The 24,118-nt window shown below is 39.9% G+C and overlaps 1 protein-coding gene across 2 annotated transcripts in view; it reads left to right on the top strand.

Moving 5' to 3' along the window:
- Positions 1 to 24,118, top strand: part of MNAT1 (MNAT1 component of CDK activating kinase) — a 129,104-nt gene that overhangs the window by 54,463 nt on the left and 50,523 nt on the right. For both annotated transcript variants that reach the window (XM_076345646.1, XM_076345647.1), the window contains one exon: positions 5,662 to 5,787. In XM_076345646.1, coding sequence (XP_076201761.1) covers positions 5,662 to 5,787 — 126 coding nt within the window. The remainder of the gene's footprint in view (positions 1 to 5,661; positions 5,788 to 24,118) is intronic.

Genomic DNA, 24,118 nt, shown 5'->3' with positions numbered 1-24,118 from the left:
AGTGGCTTTGAATGCTCAGTAGAATGCTCAGAGCAAACAGCAAGTACACTGACATTTATCTCTACCACGGTTAACTGTGTGGAGTTAATACATCTGCCCCTTTCTGTTTCCCTGTCTTGCATGTTTCGTGTGTTACTGTTCTCTCACCTATCTTTCATTTCAGTGTTACAAACAATTCTGGTTTTGATAAGCTAAGGACTGGAGAAAGAGTGCTTCTGGGATTCATAGACTTAATTGGACTCATTGTCCAGAATGTCCAGTGCTGGTTAGAAATTAATTCTACGAAAGCATTCTTGGCTGTTTCAACACAAAATTAATCCTGGATAAGATTCTAGCAAAGAAAAATGCAGAAGGCTTTTTGGGTATTTGAAGAAGGCTATTTTCCTGGTTCTACCTGTTTTGATTTTTTTTTTTTTCCCCCCCATTTCATTTCCTAGTGAGCTTCCATTGAAAGCTCTTTTCTTGTTGCGCATTGACATGCGGGGGTATATTTCAGAAATTGCTTTAGTGAGTCCAGCCACTCTACCAGTTTACTTATTAGTTGACATTTGACTGCATATCTGAAGAAGAACTAGTATAAAAGTCTAGATTTCTACTTAATTCATTGACAGTATGAAAGCCACAGGCTTTGACTGTGATCTGGGATGGCTTGCATTAGCACAGCTGATATGGTGACTACTCCACGTTGAACCTGGTGTGTGATAGGTGAGGTTCTGTCATGTCTGAGGCCACATAACTGCCTGCTTGTATTGTCTTCAGCTGATCACAATTGCATCTGCTTTGGTGTATGTCTGATCATGCAATTTGTGAGGGGGCTAGAGAGGAGCTACTAAGTTGGTTTAGCCGTAATGTGAAATCCTGCCACTGCTGGCTTGTTAAGCAGTCCTGAATGGTGGCTGATAATCTGGTGTGTTGAAGCAAAGTGGTAATCAGGAGCTACTTCATGAGCTCAGCCACCTCTGCAATGGGGAGATGGTAGATAACAGGGGACAGTAACCTCATGAGTTATTTGAGCATTAGTCAACCCTTTTTGAGTCAAAGCACCTAAATGATAGGTGGTCCCTTTGTATTCAAAAACTACTAAAAGAAAAAGATTTCTTGCCTTGAGTGTGTCGTGTTCTCTTACTGCAAACTTTTTGTGTATGAGTTGTTCCTTTTGGAGTGAATAAAGCTTGGATTCATTTGAGGGGTGTATAGACAACTGAAGAAAAACTCGGGCTACTTCTGGAAGTTGTGTTAATCTTGTCTTTGGCTGAATTTACTACTGAGTCTGCATCTGAAATGCAATGATGATGTGTGGGCATAGAGAAGCTCAATAACTGTGTTATTTAAACAAGATTCACATCTCCATTTTTTTAATACATGTGGGTGTGTACAGACATGCATGCACACACATTCACATGCTCTAACATCCGTGAGAACAGTGTGTGTGTAACCTTGAAGGAAATCAGGAAAAAGGAGAAGTATGTATGCATGCACACGTGTGCAGCTATGTCAATGTGGTTTAAAGCTGCTTGGCAGATTTAAATCAGAATTTCTCTCATTTCAGTTTATCTCACATTAATATAGCATTAATTCCTGCTTCGTATTCTCAGTTCTTATTCAAGATACAGATGCTTTTCTACCATTCCTGGAAAAGTAGAGTTCCACTTTGAACCAGTGCAGAAGGCACTGACGTGAAGAGGGGGCATCAATGTGTGATTTAGAAGCTTCAGGCGCTCTCCTGAAGAGCTGCCTTTTCCTAAGCCAGGAGTCCTGGCAACCTGTCATTGGTTTTGCTGAAAGGAGCTGGTGTTTCATTTTTTTGTAGACAAAAGCAGAGATGAGCAGAAAGGTTTTCTGAAAATCCCTCAAGACTATAACTTTGAATCCAGCAGTCTTTTCACTTTAAAGGTAAAAGTGCTTACAATCCACACAATTAGGAATAGTTTGAGTAGTGGATCGATTAATAAAAGCTCCACTATGAACTTGAGTTAATGGCTCAGAATAGGGATTTTTAACTGGTTTCTGACTTATTTCAATCCTGTTCTAAAACACACTCTTAATTTACTACAGACCAGTGTGTTTTTTGGTTTGTTGGGGTTTTTTTCCTTTTTTTTTTTTCATTTTTACAAAGCAGTTGGTTTTACTGGAAGCCTACTTCACCAGGTGGCTTGAGGAAAGAATGGTTATAAATAATCCTTAAAACATGACCAAAATAGGTAGTTTTAACTGTGATTGCATATGTATTGCTATTAAAACATATCTTGAATATTCTAAAAACAACAGAAAGGTGATTTTTTTAAAGGCCAAGGAAGGAAACAGGGCAATTTTAAGTTGTGTCTGTGTTTATGAAGGGGCGCTGTCAACTTAAATTTGAGCCAAAACTTGTTTTGTAATACTAAAGGTTTATAAAACCAGCACTGAAGTGTTTGTACAATGACTTACAAAGTCTCTGGAAAACGAGCAGTTGTTAAACAAACATTTCCAATGGTCTCTGAAATCCTTCTAATGCTGTGCTGCAAATCTGAAAATGAAGCTGATCATAAGTAAAACTTAATTGAAAAATGCAGCAAAAGCAAGCATAAGCAGTAGCAAAGAATTACATTAAAAAAATAATCTTATATCTATGGTTGCTGGTACTGCGCTAAAACAACAAGGATTAAGTTCTGGCTACAGTGATACTAGTGGCAAAACTACTGACTCGGCAGGATTGTGAGTGTAGAGGAAGGTGGGAAGCTGACATTTCACCTATCGCTTTTGAATCGTCTCTTTTGGATGCATCACCTGGCTCTGGGAACCTACAGCCCACTTGACCTGGGTCTTGGTCATTTTTTTCAAGATTTTTTTTTTCCCCCCACCCCCATACTGAGCAGCAAGAGAAAATTTAAGATGAATTTGTTGCGTGGTGCACGTAGAGATGTCGGGCCTTTCCTCTTCCAAGAAGAGAATTTTACCTTTGGTGCTTAAATCCTAATGGCTGAGGAGAGATTCACAATTTCTTACATGTATTATTTATGGTATTATCATATTGAGTAAAGGTCTCGGATGTTTACAAAAGGGTACAAGAATACTGTCCCGTCTTCAAAGAGCTTATAGTTTAGGTAGTCCAGGTAGAGAAAAAGGCGCCGAAATGTTTGTTATTTAAAATGTTGTGCAGCAGGCTCTGGTTCCTGGTCAGCTCAGTGGGTCATGCAGAAAGGACTGGACTTGGGGCCAAGGCTCCACGAACCCGTCCTTTGCTGGGAGCAGGGAGGGGAGGGCCAGTATCACTTGCTGGAAAGGTGAGCAAGGTGTCGCGGGCTACTGGAAGAGCAATCAGGTGCTTTGCCTAGGTTGTTACCTGTTGCCTGTTTTGCCTCCCAGTACTAAATTAGGCAGATTTTGTATTACCTTCATTATAAGTGACCTCTTTTACAATAAAACCTCTCACTTTAAAAGCACAACACCTTGTTGTAATTTAGACTTGTAGTCTCAAATGCATCTTACATATTATTGGAAGAGTTGTATGTGCGTTTTGTTTTGGGTTTGGTTTTTTTAACCCTCTAGACTTGGATAATCGGGGCTGAGTAAAATATTAAAGCGCTTCCTTTATTTACTGTATAAACTCTCTCACCTGTGCACAGAGAATTATAGATCTGCTCTTAGATGTCTTTGGTGCTATGGGACTTGCGCTCTCCTCTTCAAGAGCCCATACTTGCAGGCATGAGCAAAATGGCATTGCAGCACATGGCAAAGAGGCAGGTTTTCCCTGGGCTGTGGCATAGCTTGGAGTCAAGCAAAGGGCAAGGTGTCTTAAAGACATCAAGTGTCCCCACTTTTACCAGAACCTCAGGGGTTTTGAGACAAACCTTTCAGAAACTTTTGCATATAGCTAGCTTTGTTCATACTGTTAGACAGTTTGTTTTCCCATACAGAAAATTGCTAGTATGGGTAAATGCTTACAGGATTGGACCTTTCATGTGTGTTAATAGTTAACAGAAGGGCTATGTGCGTATTAGAAAGGACAAACAATCATGGATGTGGTGGCTTGCTGGCACGGTGTGGGTTTCCCACAGTTGTGTAATCTGGTTACCGGTCATCGTGAGAACTCTTGAGAAGTTGGTACAAAAATTGGCTTCGTTATTGTGTTAGAAATGCAGTGAACGTTTAAGGAATGTGAGAGGGCAAAACGAACCAGAGAACACTTCACACTCTTCCCTTCTCCCCAGCATATTAAATCTGATGATTAAAAGAATCCAGCATCCTTAAACTCTGCTGGCAGCTAGCACCATGTGCTGCTGCATGGTGGTTACAGACATGTACCACGCGTTGAAGATGCAGACTGTAAACCAGTGCGTTCGTGGTCCAAATTTTCTCCCAGTTGTACAGAAATTAGACGTCTCATTATTACAATTTAGGTTTTTAACCTCTTCCCTCCCCTCCTCCCGGTTAATCACAGAAATGTGAGTAGGATCCTGTGCCTTAGTTGTTGTATTTGTGACCCTGGACCAGATCTTGTCATGTGAGATTTTTCTGCTTTTAGCACTTGCAATTTAGTCATAAGACAAAGAGAGTGTAACAAAAAATAGAGAGGAAGGAGGACTGGAGAGTGATGTGAAAAGTCAGTGTACAACATGACTGTTCTTCATGATCACTTCAGAACATTTCTCTAGGATACCATGAACAGCAAGGCATCTCGCGGCATTAAAAACTTCCAACTTCTTACCTGTTGTAAATAAAAAGTCACAGTCTCATTTATTAACGTTTGTTTGTTTTTTTTCCATAACAAATATGGTTGATAGTTCAGTATTTTCTTGGTTCTGTGAAACAGAAGCATATGTGATGTTTGAGGGCCTTAGGAATAAAATACTGCGCTAGAGCAGTCCGGGAAGAATCCATCTGAACTTCTTCCCTGCTCTCAACTTTACAGTCATTCTAGCTAGGAAGTCTCAAGGATTTTGGTGTGTGTGTGTGGATAGTCACATTAGTTTATTAGAAAATTACTTGGCCAATAATTTTCTGACTCTCTCACGAATGCAGTTACAAATATGTATGTTAATAATCATTCTGTTCTGAGAGTTTAAATAGTTCATTTGCTTAACTATTCATTTTATTACTTTTTATATATATATATATATATATTTTTAAATTGGCTGGCTTCCCTAAAAATAAGTTGGTGAAGGAGAAAATAAATATGCTGTTGGTTGCACTTACAATAGTGCCATTGTGCAAAGCAGAGCAAGGATCATTTCCAAACGGCCTCAGGTGAAATCTAATGGGAAACAATTTCAAACTGGTCTGAATTCATTGGTAAAAGAATGCGTCTTAGATAAACATCTGATCCAAGTTATACTACTTGGTATTATTCCTTCTCTGATTAAGTTCTAATATTTTTTTTATTTTAATAAATATAGTTGCATTGGCCAGTTGGAATAAGGAGCCTGTTATATTGTCTTTAATGTGGATTCTATAAAAACGGTTGTTTGCAGGTTACTCTGATTTATGGGGTTGCTGCAGCTTTTTCTTATTACTGAAAATGATCGTTTTCTGTAAACTGTTTCTCATAGAGAGGATAGTTAGCATTATGCTGCTCTGCTAGTGATGGCCCTTCAGACACAGCTTGCAGTTTTGAAGAATATGCAGTGTTAATTAATATTTGTTTTGGTTTAGCATTCAAACTTGTTCATTGTATGTTTATAGGAGAGCTCCAATCTTCCTGCTTCACTGCTTTTAGCTCAGCATAAGGACAGATCTACTCAGCTAGAAATGCAACTGGAAAAACCCAAACCTGTTAAACCAGTCACGTTTTCCACTGGCATCAAAATGGTAAGACTTGCTTTTTTCTTTTTTTTAATGCCTTTCAAAAGACCAAGGATTTCCTCATATGAAATTTAGAGGTTATTTAAACCTGAGTTGCGTATTATGTGAAATAGACTGTTGTCTTCCAATTAAATAGGAATTAATCTAAGAGTTTCATCATTCTGCTAGTTGGAATATATGAAATATTTTCATTGCATAATTATAAAAAAACAAGTTATACCTCTTTCCCTGAAAAGTTGTGGTGTACTTTGAATTATTTTTGTCTCATTTGCGTACCAATTCTGGAAGTTGAAATTTTGGAAGTTCAAGAATAGGCTGCACTTTCTTCAGATTTACTTTAATCACCGGAATAATCCGTGAGTATGAGACGGACGATTTAGAAGATGGTAATGAGTGGTTAAGGATGCTATTTTCATTGTTATTGGACTCTAGGAAGCAACAAGTATTTTTGCCAATGTGTTACTGCTACGGTGACAGCTAAAGATCTGTCAGCATTCCTGTTCTTTATCACAACATGGTACAAGTATGCATCAGCCTGTGTGTGGAAACGTAAAGTTTTGTGGAGGGTTTTAGGGGTGGGAGCATGAGTTACTGATCTTTTTTGCACCTAACTGGTTTCCTGTTTTGTTTTGTTTTAAATCTCTGCACTTTTTTTTAGACTTTGTATTTTAGAATTGACAATGGTAAATGATGTATTGAAAATAACCAACACACTCTTCACCCTCCTCAACAAACCAAGAAGTCAGCAAAGCCAAAACCTTTGCATCAAACTAGTCTCTCATCAATTAATCAATTTATTTTGTCAGGGATATCTGTGCTATGTTCATTATTCCCCAGAGAGTTCACAATGTTGAAGCACTTGCAGCTTATTTTTCCAAAAGTAGTGTCAGCTTTTGCAAAGTTGTGCAGATTGTTTTTCTGTAGTATAAATTGTATCTTCTTCCTTTTTCTTTTAAAATCTAAGAGTCTGGGAGAGATTGATATGCTTCGTGAGATGTTTTCTGTTTGTGTAGAAAAGCTAGTGGACAGAAAATGTTTGTTGTTTAAAAAATATTCTAACTGAATACCTGTACTTTTTATTGCTGTTAAAATGTATTATCAGAATTTCTTAAAGCTGTTGGCCTTTCTTCTGGGAAAAGGAAGAAGATAAGCTTATGCTATATGATGAGGACAATGGAAGTACTTTCTAATGCATTTGTAAATGGACGTTAAATGCAGTATGAGGTAGTGGACATTTCAAATCTGCAGCCCTAAGTAAACTTCATCCAGGAATGGTGAAAGACTTGGATGAGGAGATTTCTATCATCATGACATTTAAAGCTTAACGTTTGGAATAATAGGGCATACTCCAGATAACCAATTGTTACTTTATCGGTGTTCAGACAGTGTGAGTAGATGACTAGTTTAATTTGTTAGGTTCCAGACAAACAAACAAAAAACCTCACCCTGACTGACCTTAGTCCTAGATTAAAAAAAAAAAAAAAACAAACTTAAAAAAGAAAATTAGGAATAAGTACAGTTAACAATAAAGTTAAGGATAGGAATATTTGAAGTTGGTGACTACTATTTATGGAAAATGGATTACATCAAGCAAAACAGATTTTACACCCATAAAATTACAGGTTTTGTTGAGAAGGATGAATGTTTCCATATTTTCTTTATAGGGTGCTTGATTTAGTTATTGCATGACATTGATTTTTAGAATTATATAGAAATTACATTACAGAATAATAACAATATTGAGATTCTGCACAGTAAATGAATTAACTGGCTAACTTGTAATTTCTACGAAATTACAACTACGAAAGTAGTTGTTGGTTACCACAGCATGGGAATATTTCTGTGGGTGTTCTGCTAGGACACAGTTCAGTGTTTGGAAGCAGATGTTGAATTTCTATGGATGACACGCAAGCTGGCAGTTTACAGGGCTGCTTTGACAAACTGGCCTCATTTGAATGAAATGTGTTTTAACATGGCTAAATGCAAAATTATAAATAGAAGAGTAAATAACAGGCTCTGTGAAGAGGATTTGGAAGTTTAGCTAAGCAAGTAAACCAGTTTGACCCTTGGCCACAGCATGTGTGTGTTGGGGGGGCCTTGGGTATGTGAATAGTACAGCAGTAGATAGGAAAGGACTTTTCCTTCTGAATGCAGTATTAGGAAGACTCATGGACTGAAGAGTTCTGCCAACTGCATTTTGAATGCAAAAATCAGAAAGAACGTAAAGAGGAGCCAAAAAGCTCCATTCAAAGGCAGAAAGATATGCTTCGTACTGCGTTCTGCCTCTAGTTTGAGAGAAGGTTAAGATGTGACTCAATTTACAGTAAGTACCTCCTTAACGCAGAACATGCCAAATCTGAACAGTGCAACGGTAAATGTAGCAAGAACCAGTAACCTTAGTTAAACAAATAGGATCTAAATAGGAAGTGAAGGAACAAATAAGACCTAAAGTTCACAATGTTCCACTGGTTAATTGGCCTCACTGTTAAAATTGACTCTGGAATGCAATGAAACCTCTAATAATTCTTGATGTTTTCAGATTAGGACTGGGATGCGTCTTGGAAAGTTACTGTAGTCAAATGCATATTGTTCGGCTCCGAACGGTGTTAGTTTTGTGAAAAGCAATACTGCTCATTGTATGTGATTTGGTGTGGTTGGTGATCTGTGACAGTGTATTCTAGTGACAGCATAAGGTGAATTCCCACCTGGGTACTCACCTTATGACATGCTTATTTTCCAGGTTGAATGTTTTTCTAAAAGCCTGAGATGCTCAGTCCATTTGTTTTGCATAGGTGTACACTTGAAATAGGCAGAGCTTTTGTTGTGCTGCCCTTGAAGGGCAGCACTCTTTATAGTTGCTTTAACTTTGTTCCTCTCTGAGCCATGGGGTTCACACCACTTATATGGGTGGGGACAGCTCTAGGGGAGTACTGAGAATTTCTTAAAAAATACAGTTCCAGTTAATGCTCTGTTTGGCTCAACAGTTCTGCGAATTAAGTATAGTTTCTGTGAAAAGTCTGTTTTCTGCTCACTGTTAAGAGTTTCGGCAGCACACATTTAATGAATCACTGTGTACGTTCTTCCCCTGTGCTTTTATTTTTTCCGAGTAGTTTGGCCACTGACCTTTTCTGGTGGGTGTTTTCCTTAATTTTGTTTCAAAAGAAGGGAATCCAGATAGAGCTAGCTGAGATGCTGGCTAATCCAGAGTTTGTGTTTACACAAAGGCTATAAAAATATGCTAGTTGGGGCAATCTGTGGTTTTTTTTCAGCTTGAACATGAGTGTTTTTCCTGGGATGGTCTTGGTCAGAGATGTTCTTCAGCCTGACTGATAATTTGACACGTTTCTCAGTTTCTGAAGTAAGAGGCATGCCCATTCTAGTCTCCTGGGCAATGCTCAAGGAAGTTGGCTCATTTAAGGTGTCATATTAGTACTGCGGAGTTCCTATGCTTGTGGGGGGGAGGGAGCGTCTTTCACTTGTAAGCTAAGCAAGAGCATCCCCTATAGCACAAGACAGACAATTAGCTCATGGGGATAGGGTCTCCTTCACTTTTCCTTTTGTGAAATTGGTTTTTTTTTTCTCCTTTCAAGTGGAAGCTGTTTTTTCTTTGCAGTCTGCTCATTAATTTTTAAATTTTATTTCAGTAAATTATTTCTTCTGTGCATGAAGCATACCTTCCTAATCAATCAGTTTGATTTACCTCTAAACAGGGGAAGAAAGTGCTTCAGGGTTTTCTGCTTATGTTCATCATATTAAGAAAGAGGCTTTCAGCACATCTGAATATTTAAAACAGTTTTATTAAGTCTAATCTGAAATCAGTGTAAAGCTACAAAAGAAACTGTAGCAATCTTAATTGTTGCAGTAGTGCTAAAATACTATTTCCTGTCAATGCTTGTACTTTAGATTTTAGTAGCTGTCAAAAAGAGCAAAGGTTGTCGGAAATGAATGAGGTTTCTAGCATTTCTAGGGCTTATCAGGGTGTGCAAAAGAAATCTAAGGTCTGGCAATAGAACAGTTCTTCTGTTTCTTGGTGAATATAGTGACCATTTCTGGTTGGGAGGTGGCTTTAATGTGAAGCTAATTTTAATGTGTGAAAGAGGTGCTCATATGCATTGCACATGAATGGCAGTTTGCAAATGCAGCAGGAATCAATTTCATTACAGTAATTTAGTTTTCTTTTTATGTCTCTGGTGTTTACAGGACTGTAGGAGCCTTTTGGTGCTTGTGGATTTGTGCTTTACCATTGCGGTTAAAAACGCACAGAAGCGTAGATGTATTTAACTCCTCTTTAATTCATTGAACTGGGAGCATGCAAACCTTTGAGTCTGCGGCCCAGCTATTTACATGTTTGTAAAAAATATGAATGCCTTGGACTGTCTCAGCTGCGTGCTCTCTTCAGTGTGTTTCAGGCTGCATGCCGTGTCCCTTTTCTGTTCCTTCCAGTTTTATAATGTTTCTTTGCTCCCTTCCCCCAGCCTCCCAGGAGACTTAGCTGCTAGTGATGGTATTCTTGAAGTAATTTCATGTAGTTAAAAACTCAATTACCTCTAATTGGATTGCCCAAATATGCAGGAAAAGAACATAGGTGTCCTCTGGCCTGCTACCACTTGGGAGAGTTTGCCTTTTACAATTCATACCCAAATACCTCAAAATGCATCACTGACCGTTCAATTTCTATCATGGTTTTTGTTTTATTACTTAATAGCAGTGGGAATATTTACTAATAGAAATATTAGTGCAGAGTGTTGTACATGCTTCGTTGTTACCAAGATGGTCACTACCCCTCTGAATTTGCAGTTTAAATAGATGTGTCAGGGCGGGAGGGGAACCAGATGCCCGAGGGTATGTACTCACCCAGGATTAGACAGCAGAGCAGTGGTGGAAGGAGGAATAGGATCCAGCCCTACTAAATTCCTAACCTCGTGTCTCTTCTGCTGAGCCGGGCTCCATCTCCTGTCAACAGCACCCCTGAATGGCAGCGAATTAAGAGTGAAATATCTGCTTCTGCTTCCCTGTCCAAATCACAGCAGCAATGTTACATTTAACTTTCTGTGTGTCTGAATATTACCAGGATTTTATTCCGGTTCTTGTAGTTTCAGGCCATTAGTAGCTGAATGCTGGGGAGTCTGAAGCAGTCTGAAGCAGCTGGAGCTTGCAAGAGGGAGCAGTGGAATCAATATTTCAGAGGAATGGATCTGTATCAGACACAGGATGTCTAGGACACCTCAGGAATGCACGTTACCACTAAGCTGAGCATAACAAGTGTTAGGGAATAGATTTTGTGCAGTGTTACACTTGCAGTATTATTCTAATGGGGAAAAAACATTCTTATTTTACGTTATGTGGAGCTATTTCTTATAAAACATTGACCTCATCAGCTCAGGTCAAATTAACTGTTCTTCATTATTGCCTTTTCCTACAATATTGCTTCCTGTGCAAACAACTGCTCAGCGGCTGCTCCTGTTTTTCAGTCTGTTTCTTTTATAGCTTGTGAAGCAATTATCCAAAATCCTGTTCCAAATACAAAAAAGTCTGTCAAAATACCTTTTTAATCAATTGTGCTCCTTCGAAGTTGCTTAGACATATGCCAGGTACTCTGAGGTAAGTGAAGTGCATGTCGCACTATGGTTTAGACTACAACTATTCTGCAGCTCCCGAGAGTGCTTTGCCACCTCATCTGTGTGACCGGGAACCATTTCAGCCTTCCAGCCTTGCTTTGCCAATTCTTACTGCTCTGGTTTGGTTGGTTTGGTTGTTGGTTTTGGGGTGGTGTGTGTTGTTTGTGGTTTGGTGGGTTTTTTGGCTTTTTTTTTAAGTGCTTTTAGTATTTGCCTAAAGTTAAAAAATAAATAAAAAAAATCAAGCCTATTTCCTTCCTTCACTGTTAGCTCAGCTGGTCTATCTTCAGGCTGAAATACTTCAGATGGAATTGATGTCTTTGAGATGTATGCCAGTCAAGTTTAATTGGTGTTTTGTTTTTAATCTTCATTTGGCTCATACTACGTACATTTCTTTTTTGCAGCTGGGTGGAGTATCTCCCTTTTCACAACACATTGTAGTTTAGAATCACAACAAAATCACAACACGTGTTTTCAAGAGGAAGTAGTGTGTTTAGACGTAAGATCCTCTTGGAATAGACGTATTTGTTTTAGAGAGCATGCAGGTAAAGGTAAAATTTTCAGTGGCACTGAGCATTATCTAGACCTCCAGCAGGAGTCTGGCTGAATCCATACTATGAGGCTGCTGCATTGCCCTTGCAGCCTTGGTGTCTGCGTGCACGATGGCTGTATCCCAGCTCAGTGCTCGGACACGCTGGGCTGCGCCTCAGTCCCATGAAGCAGAGTCCCGTGGCAGAGGAAGCCCAAATGTGCCGGTGAGAGGGGAGTCGCAGCGCTTTCCAGCAGGTCTCTGGATGAAGATGCTCAGAGAACCAGCACTGCTGGCCAAGCAGCTTCCCTGGAGTGGAGATTCACAGGGGGTGCATGTTTGGAGAGCAGGTGCACATAGCCCTGTAACACCAACTCTGCTAGTGGGGTTCTGCAGTTCCTAAGCACCTTGTCACGATTCCTAGTAAGAATATATATTGCATGTTGCTTTAGCTTTGAATTTTTGTCATCGATAATGATATCCTGTTTTTAACAATGAGCATTGCATTGATCTGCTGAGAAGGATACCTGTTTCTGGAAAGCAAAAAAGGAAAAGAAATGGCGGCTGCTGGATCTCCACCATCTCTGACAATACATGGGTATGGAATTCAAATGTATGAACTAGGGGATACTAAAAATGCTGAATGGTAGAATTCAGTTTAGGACTAACGTGCTGGATTTTAACAGTGATGTAGAGTCCTGTGATCCACATACTGCTCGCTTAAATCTCGTAGGATTATATGTACAATATGCCTGCAACTTCCGAGTAGCATGATAGAGAATGATTAGCAGTAGTAAATATATTTGTCGTTCTAAATCTCTAGCCCTCTATTTAAATAGAGATGTTTTGTTAAGAGTCAAGCACATACATGCAGAACTGTGCTTGAAGTTTTTGAACTCTGGTTTTGAAGTGTATGCCAGATAAACTTTAAGTGATCTATCATCAGAACGCTTCCTGTACACTCCAGCCCACAGACTGAAGTCCAGAACATATAATTGGGTTCTGGCCTTACTAAGTAATTGCTATTATATCAAAGTGCATAAACATTAAGCACATTATGTTGACTTAATGATTTTTTTCCCCAGTGTAGCTAAGAAATGTTTTTGGGAAAAAAAACCAAAGTAAATGTCAGTATTTGTCATTTCTCCTCCCCTCATTTACACAATGCTGGCGTTGGGGAAAGGAGACTGGATTTTGAAAATGCAGTTCTACGTCTCCCCGTATCTCTTTGCAGTATTTCTGTTTGGAATGCCTTAGGAAAGATGCCATCGTTGAAATTAAACTGTTTGGTGGACAGACATAATCAGAACTGCTTGACCTGGTTCTTTTTTATGGTTGGGCTCTCTTATACTGCTCTTTTAGAATAAATATTTGTTCATTTGCTTTAAGGCTAAAGGCATGGCTAAAGCAGCGCATGTTTATAGACACATTAGTGTAAATACAAATTAGGCCCATAAGTTTGCACAGCTGTAATGACTAGAATTTAGTAAATGAAATAGTGCCAACACTGTTAATTGTAGAGGAGTGAACAGCAAGACAAAGGTACTTGTTAGTAAAGTGGCTGTAGCCAGCAGTGGAGCAGATCTACCCTTTAGCTGTCACTTTTTGGAATGTAACTGTTCTTAGGGTTTGGGGTTTTTTTGTTTTTTTTTTTTTTGTTGGGTTTTTTAATCTCCTGTTTGATTTATGGAGTTTCCCAAGAGCTTGCTCGCCTGACTCTTTACCATCAAATTTCAGAAGTACATCTGTGTGTCCTGCAGCATGTTGTTTTGGTCCCATGAAAAGATGCTGCACAGGACAAGGCTCGTCGGGAGAAGGCTGCCGGAAGGGTTCAGCCGGGCTGTTCTCTGCTCCCCTGCCCGTATGGCAGGAGGCACTGGGACAGAGCAGCAGGAACTGGGCTTTAGGTCCTAACATAGGATCCCCAAATTCCACCCTAAGCAACAGCCAGACCTGCCACTAGCTACGACAGCACAAAGACACGTTGTAAAGTGATTTAAGAAAAATGCTGTCTAAGTCAGCCAGAGATCTTCCTATTCCTGAGTCTTATAGCTCTGAATATGCTATTGCTTGAGTAGGTGTTACTGTGAGCAATAAGGAGAGATCTGACTGAAAGAAAGAAGGTGGCTGAGAGGAGAGTCCAAAAAAACAGCTGGCAGGGAAATAAAGAATAATAAAAAATTTCTCAATCATTGTTTGTTTTGGAAAGATCATGCTTTAAGCACATGGAAATACTTTACACATTTGAGAAGTGCTGACTTCCTACATGCCTTGTGAAGGAACAGCAAATCATTCATATAATGTAAACACATTTATAGATTGTTCCAATATAACTTTTTTCAGTGCTGCTGTTCTTCTTAACAAGATACAATTTAGTGCATGTATGCTCTTTTGATGCTATGCTTTGGCCAAGAGTTGCAAACATCATAAATGTTAAATATTAGAGTTTGTGCTAAATGAGCAGTGCAAAGTTATTAAACCACATTTTTAATGCAAAAAGTTGTTAAATAGTGCTGCTTGATGCACTGTTTAAAAGTAAACATACCAGAAAGTAGTGCTAGGGTGAAACAGAAATAAATAGCTTGTCTAGAAGTGTGAGTATAAGCAAGTGAATGTGTCTTGATAGAGATGATAAAAAAAATGAAAACGGACAAAGTTCCTCTGTAAGGGTGGAATTTTAAGTTGGGGAAGAAAAATGGATAAAATGAGAGGCTTTGGTGCCAAATTTGCAGTGGGTATTTGTGGAATTGTATAATCGTAGTGCTGGGTGGGAGTCTCGAGAGGTTATGGGGTCCTTCCCCCCGCTGTGAGGCAGAGTCGGGGGTACTTCATGACAGGTACCTGTCTAACCTGTTCTTAAAGACCTCCGGAGATGGAGGCTCTGCAGTCTCCTGCGCAGCCTCTAGTAGCACTTGCTGCCCTTGCTTTTACATTTTAGGGGAAACTTTGTAACTGTGCGTTTCCTTGACCTGATGCAAGTTCATTTGCTGCCTAGGTAGGTGACAAAAGCAGGTTGGTTGTAGGAACTTTTTATGCACTTGAAGATGACTATGTAAAGAGGACTTCAGAGAACTAAATATTTTAGAATTTAGGTCTTAAAAAAATAGTTCAGATGCCTTAATTGTTACTTAACAATAAAAGCATTGATTTCTTCTGCAAATGGTTGATAGACTGTCTCCACTCTACAGACTGGATGTGAAATGACATTCGTCAGCAGAGAAGAGGACTCTTTAGAGAGGAAAATTCTTTTAAGGAGAGCAGTAAGAACTTTTAAAGAATTGTAGTAAGAGCAATGAAGGATTTGAAGCCATTTAGGCAAGCTAAAGTAGTAAATTTGTGTATGTGCATAGAAGGATGTGTGATCTTTCTGCCATGATCCCTTTTTCTTAGCACTTGTCTGCATTAGTGAGAACACTACGTGTTTTGTTCTAATCCTTTCTTCTGTTGCTCCTGATCAAAGTAGCTTTGTGTCATTCCTTCATCTTCTCTGTTGTTTACCTGGAGGAGGGCTGGTGACCCGGAATGGCAGAGCTGGGCTAATGGCTTCACAGATTCCTCTGAGTCAGCGGTCAGTTGGGTTGTGTCTGTTTGGTTTTAGGCACGTGTGTGCAGACTTATCTCAAGACTAGTTTTATTCCTGGTTATTCCATTTCTCAATGAACTAGAGTATATTTGCTGATGATGTGGAGTAGATTCACCTTGCAGCACAGTTAAAAGATCTCCTGTATGCCTATATTTTCTTCCTTGCCTGTTCTCGGGACCTTCTTCAGACAAATTTTGGGTAAGTACAGCCTGTATCTGGCTTTTTTGAAATTCTTGCCAGACTTAAAAAGTCATGCAAGGGGAGCCAAGAGGAGGACGAGAGGGATGGCCATGGTGGGAGGTAATCGCTGGAAGAAGCGTGGCAGGGAAGTCGGTATCAAGTGCCGGCAGCAGCAGTAGTGGTGTCATGGTGGAGCATGGGGTTGTAGGGATGGGGAAGCATAGGGCAGTGGGTGAGATGGGTGGGGGAAGAGGTTGGGACTTGGATGTGAAGTGCTTTGGAGAGAACATGGGGGAACATGGGGCCATCGCTCTGAGGGGGGAAATTTGGGGCAGAGTTTGGCAGAAAGGTGGGAATAAGTGGGATAGCGGAGTTTTTAGGAAGAAGGGCTAAGAGGCTCCAGCATGAGATTGGGACTTATAGGAGAGCTCTGGGACAGAAGGATTTGGGGAATTGGGGGTTCTGGTACTGATCTGTCTGGACCAGTTCCTGTGTAAGAAGTCTGGTCTCCGAGGGCAGCAGGGGATGGTGTGTGCACACTTGGCTGGTTTCAAACGTAACACCCCCCACCCACCCCCCGGCTTGTTACCAAGGGTTCTGGCTGTAGGCAGGGGTGTACATGCAGGACTTGCGTTTCCCACAGCATCTTCTGTTTTGTGTTAATCTCTGTTACAAGGTACACCAGCCTTACTAATATGTGAATTTCCTACAAGGAAAAAAATCTTCAGCATGTTGATTGAGGCCATGCTGTGTGTGTGCGTGCGTACCACCTTTCCGCACCTTAACTCGTGCCTAAGTGAGCACAGCAGATAAATGAGTGTTTGCTACAGGGTCTTAGAGGAGTCGACTTTTCAGCTTTAAAAGAGCACATTTGTAAATTAAAAATACATTTAAAAATAAAGATGTATTTCAAAGGAGCTGTTGGAGGCCTTAGTTTTCAGTAGTCAGTACTCATCCAAGATGCACTTGTATTGTGCTAGGGTACTTGCAGCAAAAGATGTTTTGGATCAAAGAGACAATGTTCTGTACCAAGGAGACTTCAAAAGTAATTTTCCTTAAGAATGTTTGTTCAGGTGCAGAGAGTGGGAGAAAGGAACATTGTTTTAGGCAATCGGTGTTGGACATCAAAAGGTGAATTTCCCCATATATACCTAGTCTGGACTCAGTGTGTCAGTCAAGGTGTCGCTGGAAAGGAATATTGACAACGTTGGCTACTAATGAAAGAGAAATTATCCTCATGAAGAGTGCCTTGGTCTCTGAAAGTTTGGCTTATCTTTACTCCTCTTAAATGTTGTGGTTTTTTTTTTTTAAGAAGAAAAACCTGGATAATGTAGTATATCAAAGTGGAGAATTGACTATTTTATTGTTCTGCTTTGCCTGAACATAGTTGCCACACAGGTAACATTTGTATTTTGGGGAAATGCGGGGCTCGGATGTAGTTTGTGATGTGTGTTATAGTTCAGCAGAACGTGTGGCAGCACAATAAAATCCTCTGCCTCTTGCAAAGCGGATAATAACATGGTAATAGGTTGTATTTTATGCAGGCTCATTTTAAAAAAATACAAAATACGTCAGAATAGTATGACTACAAAGAAACCTGCTTTGACTCACTTAGACAAATGTGTGTAGTGGTATGGGCAGGAAATGGAGGGACAGAGAGCACATGTGGAACCATCTATCTAAATTAGCTGGATGGGGGCCAGGAAACTGGAACTTGCAACATTTGCAATGATTAGTAGAAAATTAAATGATGGGTTTGTGTAAGAATAACGATTCTTGCATTATTCTGGGACGGTGAGGTAGATCCTGCAGGAGACAGACGGTATGTTTAAAGGTGGTGCCTGTGGAATTGGAAGACAGTGGAAAGGTAAGTAGGTTGGAGGGAGGAACAATTTAAAACTGAGGGCTGTGCACAGGAAGAAAGCAGCGTATATTTTTAGGTCTGAGGTCCATTCTCCTGTTTCACCTCTTGAAAGAGAGGCGTAAATAAATACAGCACTGCTTTCTTCTCCAAAGCATAGAAAGAGAATCACAGAAATGTGATCCTCTGCAAGACTGTCAGAGGCAGTGCTCAAGTAAACAAGAGCTGCTGGTCTGTGCTGTGCAGACGTGCTGACAGATCTAAAAGGGATGGGTGTAGGCATCTGATCCTCGCCATCGTTAGGCAGTCTTTGGCACCAGGGCTTAGGGCTGCCTGTGTCTGTGTACCTGTGGGCATGTGTACATGGCTAGCATAAAAAAAAAAAGCCACATACATCCAAGAATGTATATAAAGATGTCCAGCTTGTAATGCTTCCCTGTGATAGGCCCTTTGAGTTCAAACAAGCAAAGTTTGAATAATTGATTAGTAAATATTTGAAGAATTTTCTGCCTTTCCAAAAAGGTGGCAGTTTCTGTAAGAGCGTGATGGTAACGACACTGGGAGTGGCAGCATTTTTTCTCCACTTCAATCTGGAGTGGGATTTGAGCCAGATCCTGACTACAGGTTCAGAAAAGGGATAACCTGTGGAGTTTTACTGTTGGATTTTCTGCCAGCCACACACAAACTCTAATATGGATAGAGTTGGAGGGCTTCAGTGTTGTCTGCTTGAGAGAGGAGATCTTGGCATAGATCTTTGACATCTAGATCCTGGTGCTCAAGGTCTGTTGGCACTATCTTGGCCATGCCTGCACACCAGGGATTCCCCTTTCTGGTTGTTACCAGTAAAACATGATTAGGGTTTTCTTTTGTTGTGGGGGGAGAGGAAGAGGGCTTGGCTTGAGAGCTGATGGGAGGATGTAGAGGGGATTGCAATGGGAACTTCATGCTTCCTTCGTCTTCACCCATTCAGTTTTCACTTACCTTAATCTGCCTCTTTGTGGGATGATGCCTTGAGCTTGAACTCCCATTTTAATTTATGTAGGATCTAAAGCCTAGACAGGATTAGGCCAAGAATTTATCTTAAATGAGGCAATTCGAAAACCTGTTTGGAATAAGGGGTAAAAAAACCCCAAACCCCTTAAGGTGCAGTTTATACTAAAGCTTAATGTTGTATCAGTTTAGTTTCATTGATACTGTTGCGTACAGCGTCTGCTTTATGCTAATTTTTAACCTGTTTTGTGTCTGGTTAGTTAAGTGAATTTGAAATACAAAATTAAACAGATATGTCACTCTTCAAGAATATTTCTGTTACTTTAAGAGTGCTGTACCCATTTAACTGTTGGCTGTTTTTAAACTCTGTGTGACTAACTTCAGCTGTAGCTAAGCTGCCAGGTATAACTTTGGCATTAAGTCTGTTTATCTCCTAATTGAAAACCTTTGGAATTTTTTCTAAAAAAAGGACCCTGAATAAAATAGTGGTGGTATCTGGGTTATTTTGTTTGTCATGAAGAACAAAGTATAAACATGGCTCCACTTTTAATTAATTAATTTTTATTTAGTTTATGAAGAGGCAAAGTACACAGCAGCTGCAGCTTTTCAAAATGTGAAATTTCTTCTGTAGGAAGAAACCCCCTTTAGAACTCGGGATACTTTATCTTTGTTGTTAAATACAACACTACATGACCATGCTGGTTTACCTTCTGTTATCTTCAGCCCATCTCTGCTCCATCTCACTGGTAGCATCAGGCTTAGAAATGAAGGAGCGGGCTGTGCTGGAGGTAGCAGAGGAGGACCTACAGGTGGGAAGTGAATTTAGATGGTAAAAACCACTGCTGCATATTCTGTTTGGGGAAACCTCTGTCTGTAGCTCTGGAGCTGTGAAAGTGCAGTATGGACCTGGGAAAGGTGGGAGGAGAGTGTATTTTCTTTATATTTTTGTATGGCGAAATTTTTGCTGTTGTGCATTCTGTTGTCTTTGATTTTGCTGGCAGAAAAGGAGGAGCAGGAAAGCTAAGGAATGGCCAGCTGAGAGTTTTAGGAAGGGGAGAGAGAACCCATACCTGACATCGCCTGTGGGTGACAGGGAGAGACACCCACAGCAGTTCTTTATTTTTGCAGTCAGAGGTATGTGTGTGTGCATTGTCAATTATCCGTGACAGCTGACATTGGGGGGAGGGAGCTTTTTAGGGGAATTCAGAGATTTAGATCAGGGAATATCTGCTTCAATCACAGTACTTCATTTCCGGTTAATACCAAGCGACTATCAGATAAAGCCAGTTTGAACACGATTTTTGGACTGGAGTATAAATGCAACTTTGAGTGTTTTTTGTTTTGGTTTCCCCACCTTCCCTAGCAGGGCACGTTTTGCTGAAGAAAACCCGAAGGAATTTGGATAATGTGAATGATAGGGTTACTACTCTGACCACTTTGGCAGATTCGTTTAGTTTATAAAATCTGCCCCGTTCACAGTTCTTTTATGCTTTTATATTTTTTTGATTCAATTAATCTTGATTTTTTTAAAAAATTATTTGCATAAGGGCATACGAAGTATTAAGCTAAGGCCACGGAAAATAACTTTGTAAATACTTTCTTACTGTTCTGAAATCTAATTAAAAACCTGCAGACTTCGTCATTCATCATTTTACCATAGAAGTGTATTTCTTATGGAGACAGTCTAATATCCTGCAGCAACTTCATGGCATTACAAAAATAATTAATGGACCCTTTTAGGGCAGTGTGTGTTGCTACAATGTGGAATAATACTTCAGTGTTGTAAGTGAATGGCATGCAAGGAAACACTAATCCCTCGTGTATAGTAACAGGAAGTATGAATATTACTTATTAATAATAACATAAAACACCTTAGCACACATGCTTTTTTCTGGGCATGTCTACCTTTTCGTAAATAACAGTGAATTTTAATTACAGAAAATTGGTGAGAAACAAGAGTGATTTGTGTAATTAAGAAGATCTGTTTATTTAAAAGTCTTCAGGAGTTGTAAAAGATGGAACTTAGCCGTATGTGAGGGATGAATGTTGTGCAATAATGCCCCTTCATTCCCCTTTCATAATAAATCTCCGCAGAGTATTCATCTAAAGGGCTGGATGCCAAAAAGAACAGGTTCGACTTGTCTGTGAGGATTTACACCACAGTAAAATGCACAACTGCTTTTGTAGAGGTCATTGTGAAGGTCACGGAGCCAGTATGCACTGCTGAATGAGAGCAGCCTGCAACAATGGTGTGAGAGGTTGGACTGGGTGAAATCAGTATTTAAAACCTCATATGAAATGTAGCAATAAGCTGGAATCGTTAAAACACATGACTTCAAAGCATGTATGCTGTTTTGCAAGAAATGAATGGTCTCTTTTCCAGAAGCTTGCATCTTATACTATCTGCTGAATGTAGCTCCTCGGTCAAAATGCGAGAGTTTGCTCGGTTCCTGACAATTAACATTGAAATAACTTAGTATGTCTAATATAAACACTCTCAAACCATTAACAATTGCCTCTCTATCCAGTTTAAAAAAAACCCCTCATTGATACTGAAGCGGATTTAATTACCTGAAATTTGTCACACTTTTTTTTTTTTTTTTTTTTTTTACAAATAAGGTCTGGGTTTGACCATAGGGTCACTATGTCTTTAAATAAAAGATGATGATCATTTCAAATGGCAACCGGCCATCGGTGGGGTTTAGTGCAGAGATTAATTAGTAAACTTTGGAATGCGCTACAGCAAATGCAGCTGATTGGCAATAGCATGTGGAGCAGCAACTGGTGGAAAGCTAGTGCTGCTGAGCAGCAGAGGTATTTCCAAAAAGACTTAAGAGTGCTGTGATGTGCTATGCTTTAAATGGCACTGTGCTGATTGCATCAAACCACCAGTTTTCTATTTATGCAGTTTAGTAAATGCACAGATTAAAGAAATCTGATGTGCATTTCGAAAGCAAGCAAGTTTTCTTTTATGGTTTTGATGTGATTAGGTGCACCCCATCAATAAACAGTGACGCCCCTGAAAATAAGTTTACAGAGGGTTGTGGTTTGTCTGCAGTGCGTTTTGCCATTTTTTTTTTAACTAGGAAGACAAATGTCAAGTGTACTGTTGAATGCGGAGATAGGAATTACTCGAAAAAGACACTGAAGTAAATACGATTAGTTCAATGGCTATTGCAGTAAGCCATTTCTTAGAATTCTAGTCTACTTTTTAAAATGATATGGATTACTGAGTATGTGTGTTTGCATGATTTACAATTGCTTACTGTCTTCCTTTTAAGGTTTTAAATACATGATTAGAGAAATTTGGAAACTTTCTCTGTAAATTAGCTTTCTAAGGATGCTTGATCTATTTGGTATGAATAATGGACCCCATTACACATAGTCCCTAGTGGAACTATTTTCTAATTTGTGTAGGCCGTGGGATTGGGGCCCAGATAATAAAATTAAGACGATTTATGTAATAAATAACCACTCTTGAGAGATTACTTGGAAGCCCCATATACTTCTTAAAATCTTTCTTAATATTATTGTATTAGTCTCTTGATGCCCACCTCCAGTCAGAGAGGCATGGTCAAGCATCCATTTAAATCAGTGAGAAAACTCACACCAGTACCAGTGGGTCTTTGCTTCAAAAATGGACCATGCAACTTGACTAGCCTCATCTTACTATACGCATCCCGAGTATTGAGCAAAAGTCTGCGCTTGTGGACTAGTTAATGGTATCACTGAAATAGTCATATAAAATTTTTGATCTAAACCTGGCAGAGGTGCTCGATGTCATAAGGTATGGATCATCCTGGCTTTGACACAGAAAACTCTTAAGCGTGTGCTTTAAAATTAAGCAAGCATGTACACCTCTTGGCTTAACTCTCAGCTCTGTTCCTTTGTCCTCGTTGCGTTTCAGTCCCTAGGGCCCATCGATGTATCGTGGCGGATCTGTGGACCAGGCAATAGCAGATGCTGGTGTCTAATACCTGTTTGTGAGCTGCTCGACTTCTGAGCTGTTGGAATGGTCTACAGAAGGCCGAGGAGCGGAGACCAGAGTCGTCAGGGTGCTGGTTGTTTCTCTGGAGGCCTGTTTCTGCAAGCCTCTGCTTCCTAGACTGTTGTGTTTATTGCCATAGGTAATTGCAGGGAAGCGGATGGGCTCAATTTACGCAATCAGGTTTAGGCTTGCTTGGCTTTGTTGGACTGGACTTGTAGGCCACAATCCAGATAAAGGAATCGGTATGCGGCTGCCGCTTTGACTTTGCGAGGCTCTTTGTGTGCTTAAAGCTGAATCATTTGTAGTTTTCTAAGCTGAATCAGTGTTGCTGAATCTGGGTCTGAGCCCCAAGTAAGTGTATGATAAAATTTCCTGAAAGCAAGTATATTTGTTAGCTTGATGTGCCTTTAAATGAATCCTGTGTGTAAATCTGCACAGGACTGGGGTATTAGAGGGTCTTGAAAAATGTTCAATGATAGTATTTGTTCAAAATTATTTAACTCATGCCTTTGATTATTTGTGTGTATCTGTGTATATACATACATAACAGAAACACCCATGCACACAAAGAGCATCTCATTTAAAAACACAGTATTTGAGCACAGCAATCAGCTCTCTAATTACTGAGACTTGGTTATTTTTTTTAAAACTAAATCTGGTCTGTGTGTGTACAATATATGCATCCAAGTACATTACAAAGCATTATGAATAATGAAAAGCAAACTAGTCCTTGACAGAAACAAATGTAGGTACATTCAGCGATGCATTATCTTGGCTGGGTGGCTGGTTTGCTGTGACTCAGCTACTTGTATGAATTACAGAGCGCTCTTTGTAGCACTTGAGTGTTGCCTTTTAGTATTGGTCTAAATCTAAGATATGAAAGATTAAACAAAGTCTGAATTTCCTTGACTTGATAGCAGCAAACAGTCACTGCAACTCCCTACTTTTGCTAATGCCCCGGAGCTGACCGGCGTAGCTGCTGGGGTAGCTGAGGCTGGGGGTTAGGTGATTTCATAAGGTGAGCTGCTTTCAGGCTCTGGCAGGCTTTTTTCCTTGTAGGTCTCTTAGACACACCGGCTGTCAATGCTCAGTCCTAGCAATGAATGTTTCAGCCGACACAGCAACGGCTGTGAAAAGGAGACAGGGGAGAGAAGAGTTGATGCAGTGTCACATTTTAACTGTGACCCAAGATTAATGTGAAACCAAAGGAGAAAACATGGTTTTCTTATTATATTACCAGCTGATAAAAGTTTTTGTCCAGAGCTAGGGCAAAGTTATTTAGGCTGCTGGTGATTTAAAGGGTTTGGTTGGTTGTTAAAGCTTTTAGATATGGCCTTGCCATCTTTTGCTGAAAATATAATTTTCCTGAGAGTTACACATCTTACCTTCACTTCTGGACAGTTCAAAACAAAACCCCAAAACCCCACCGTGGATTATTAAGCCAAATGTGCTGTGAAAGATTCTTGAACAGCTTGCCTTGGCACGATGAAATTAATGTGATTATAGTCCAGGAATTGGGGTGAGAGGGGGGGAATACCCCTCCAAACTGTCAGCACTTGGGAAAGGAAACACAAAAACCTATTATTAT

Source organism: Aptenodytes patagonicus, chromosome 7, assembly GCF_965638725.1.
Source record: "Aptenodytes patagonicus chromosome 7, bAptPat1.pri.cur, whole genome shotgun sequence".
In the NCBI taxonomy this organism is placed as follows: Eukaryota; Metazoa; Chordata; class Aves; order Sphenisciformes; family Spheniscidae; genus Aptenodytes; species Aptenodytes patagonicus.
Note: the sequence above shows the minus strand (reverse complement) of the source record. Positions and strands in the feature narration are given on the sequence as shown.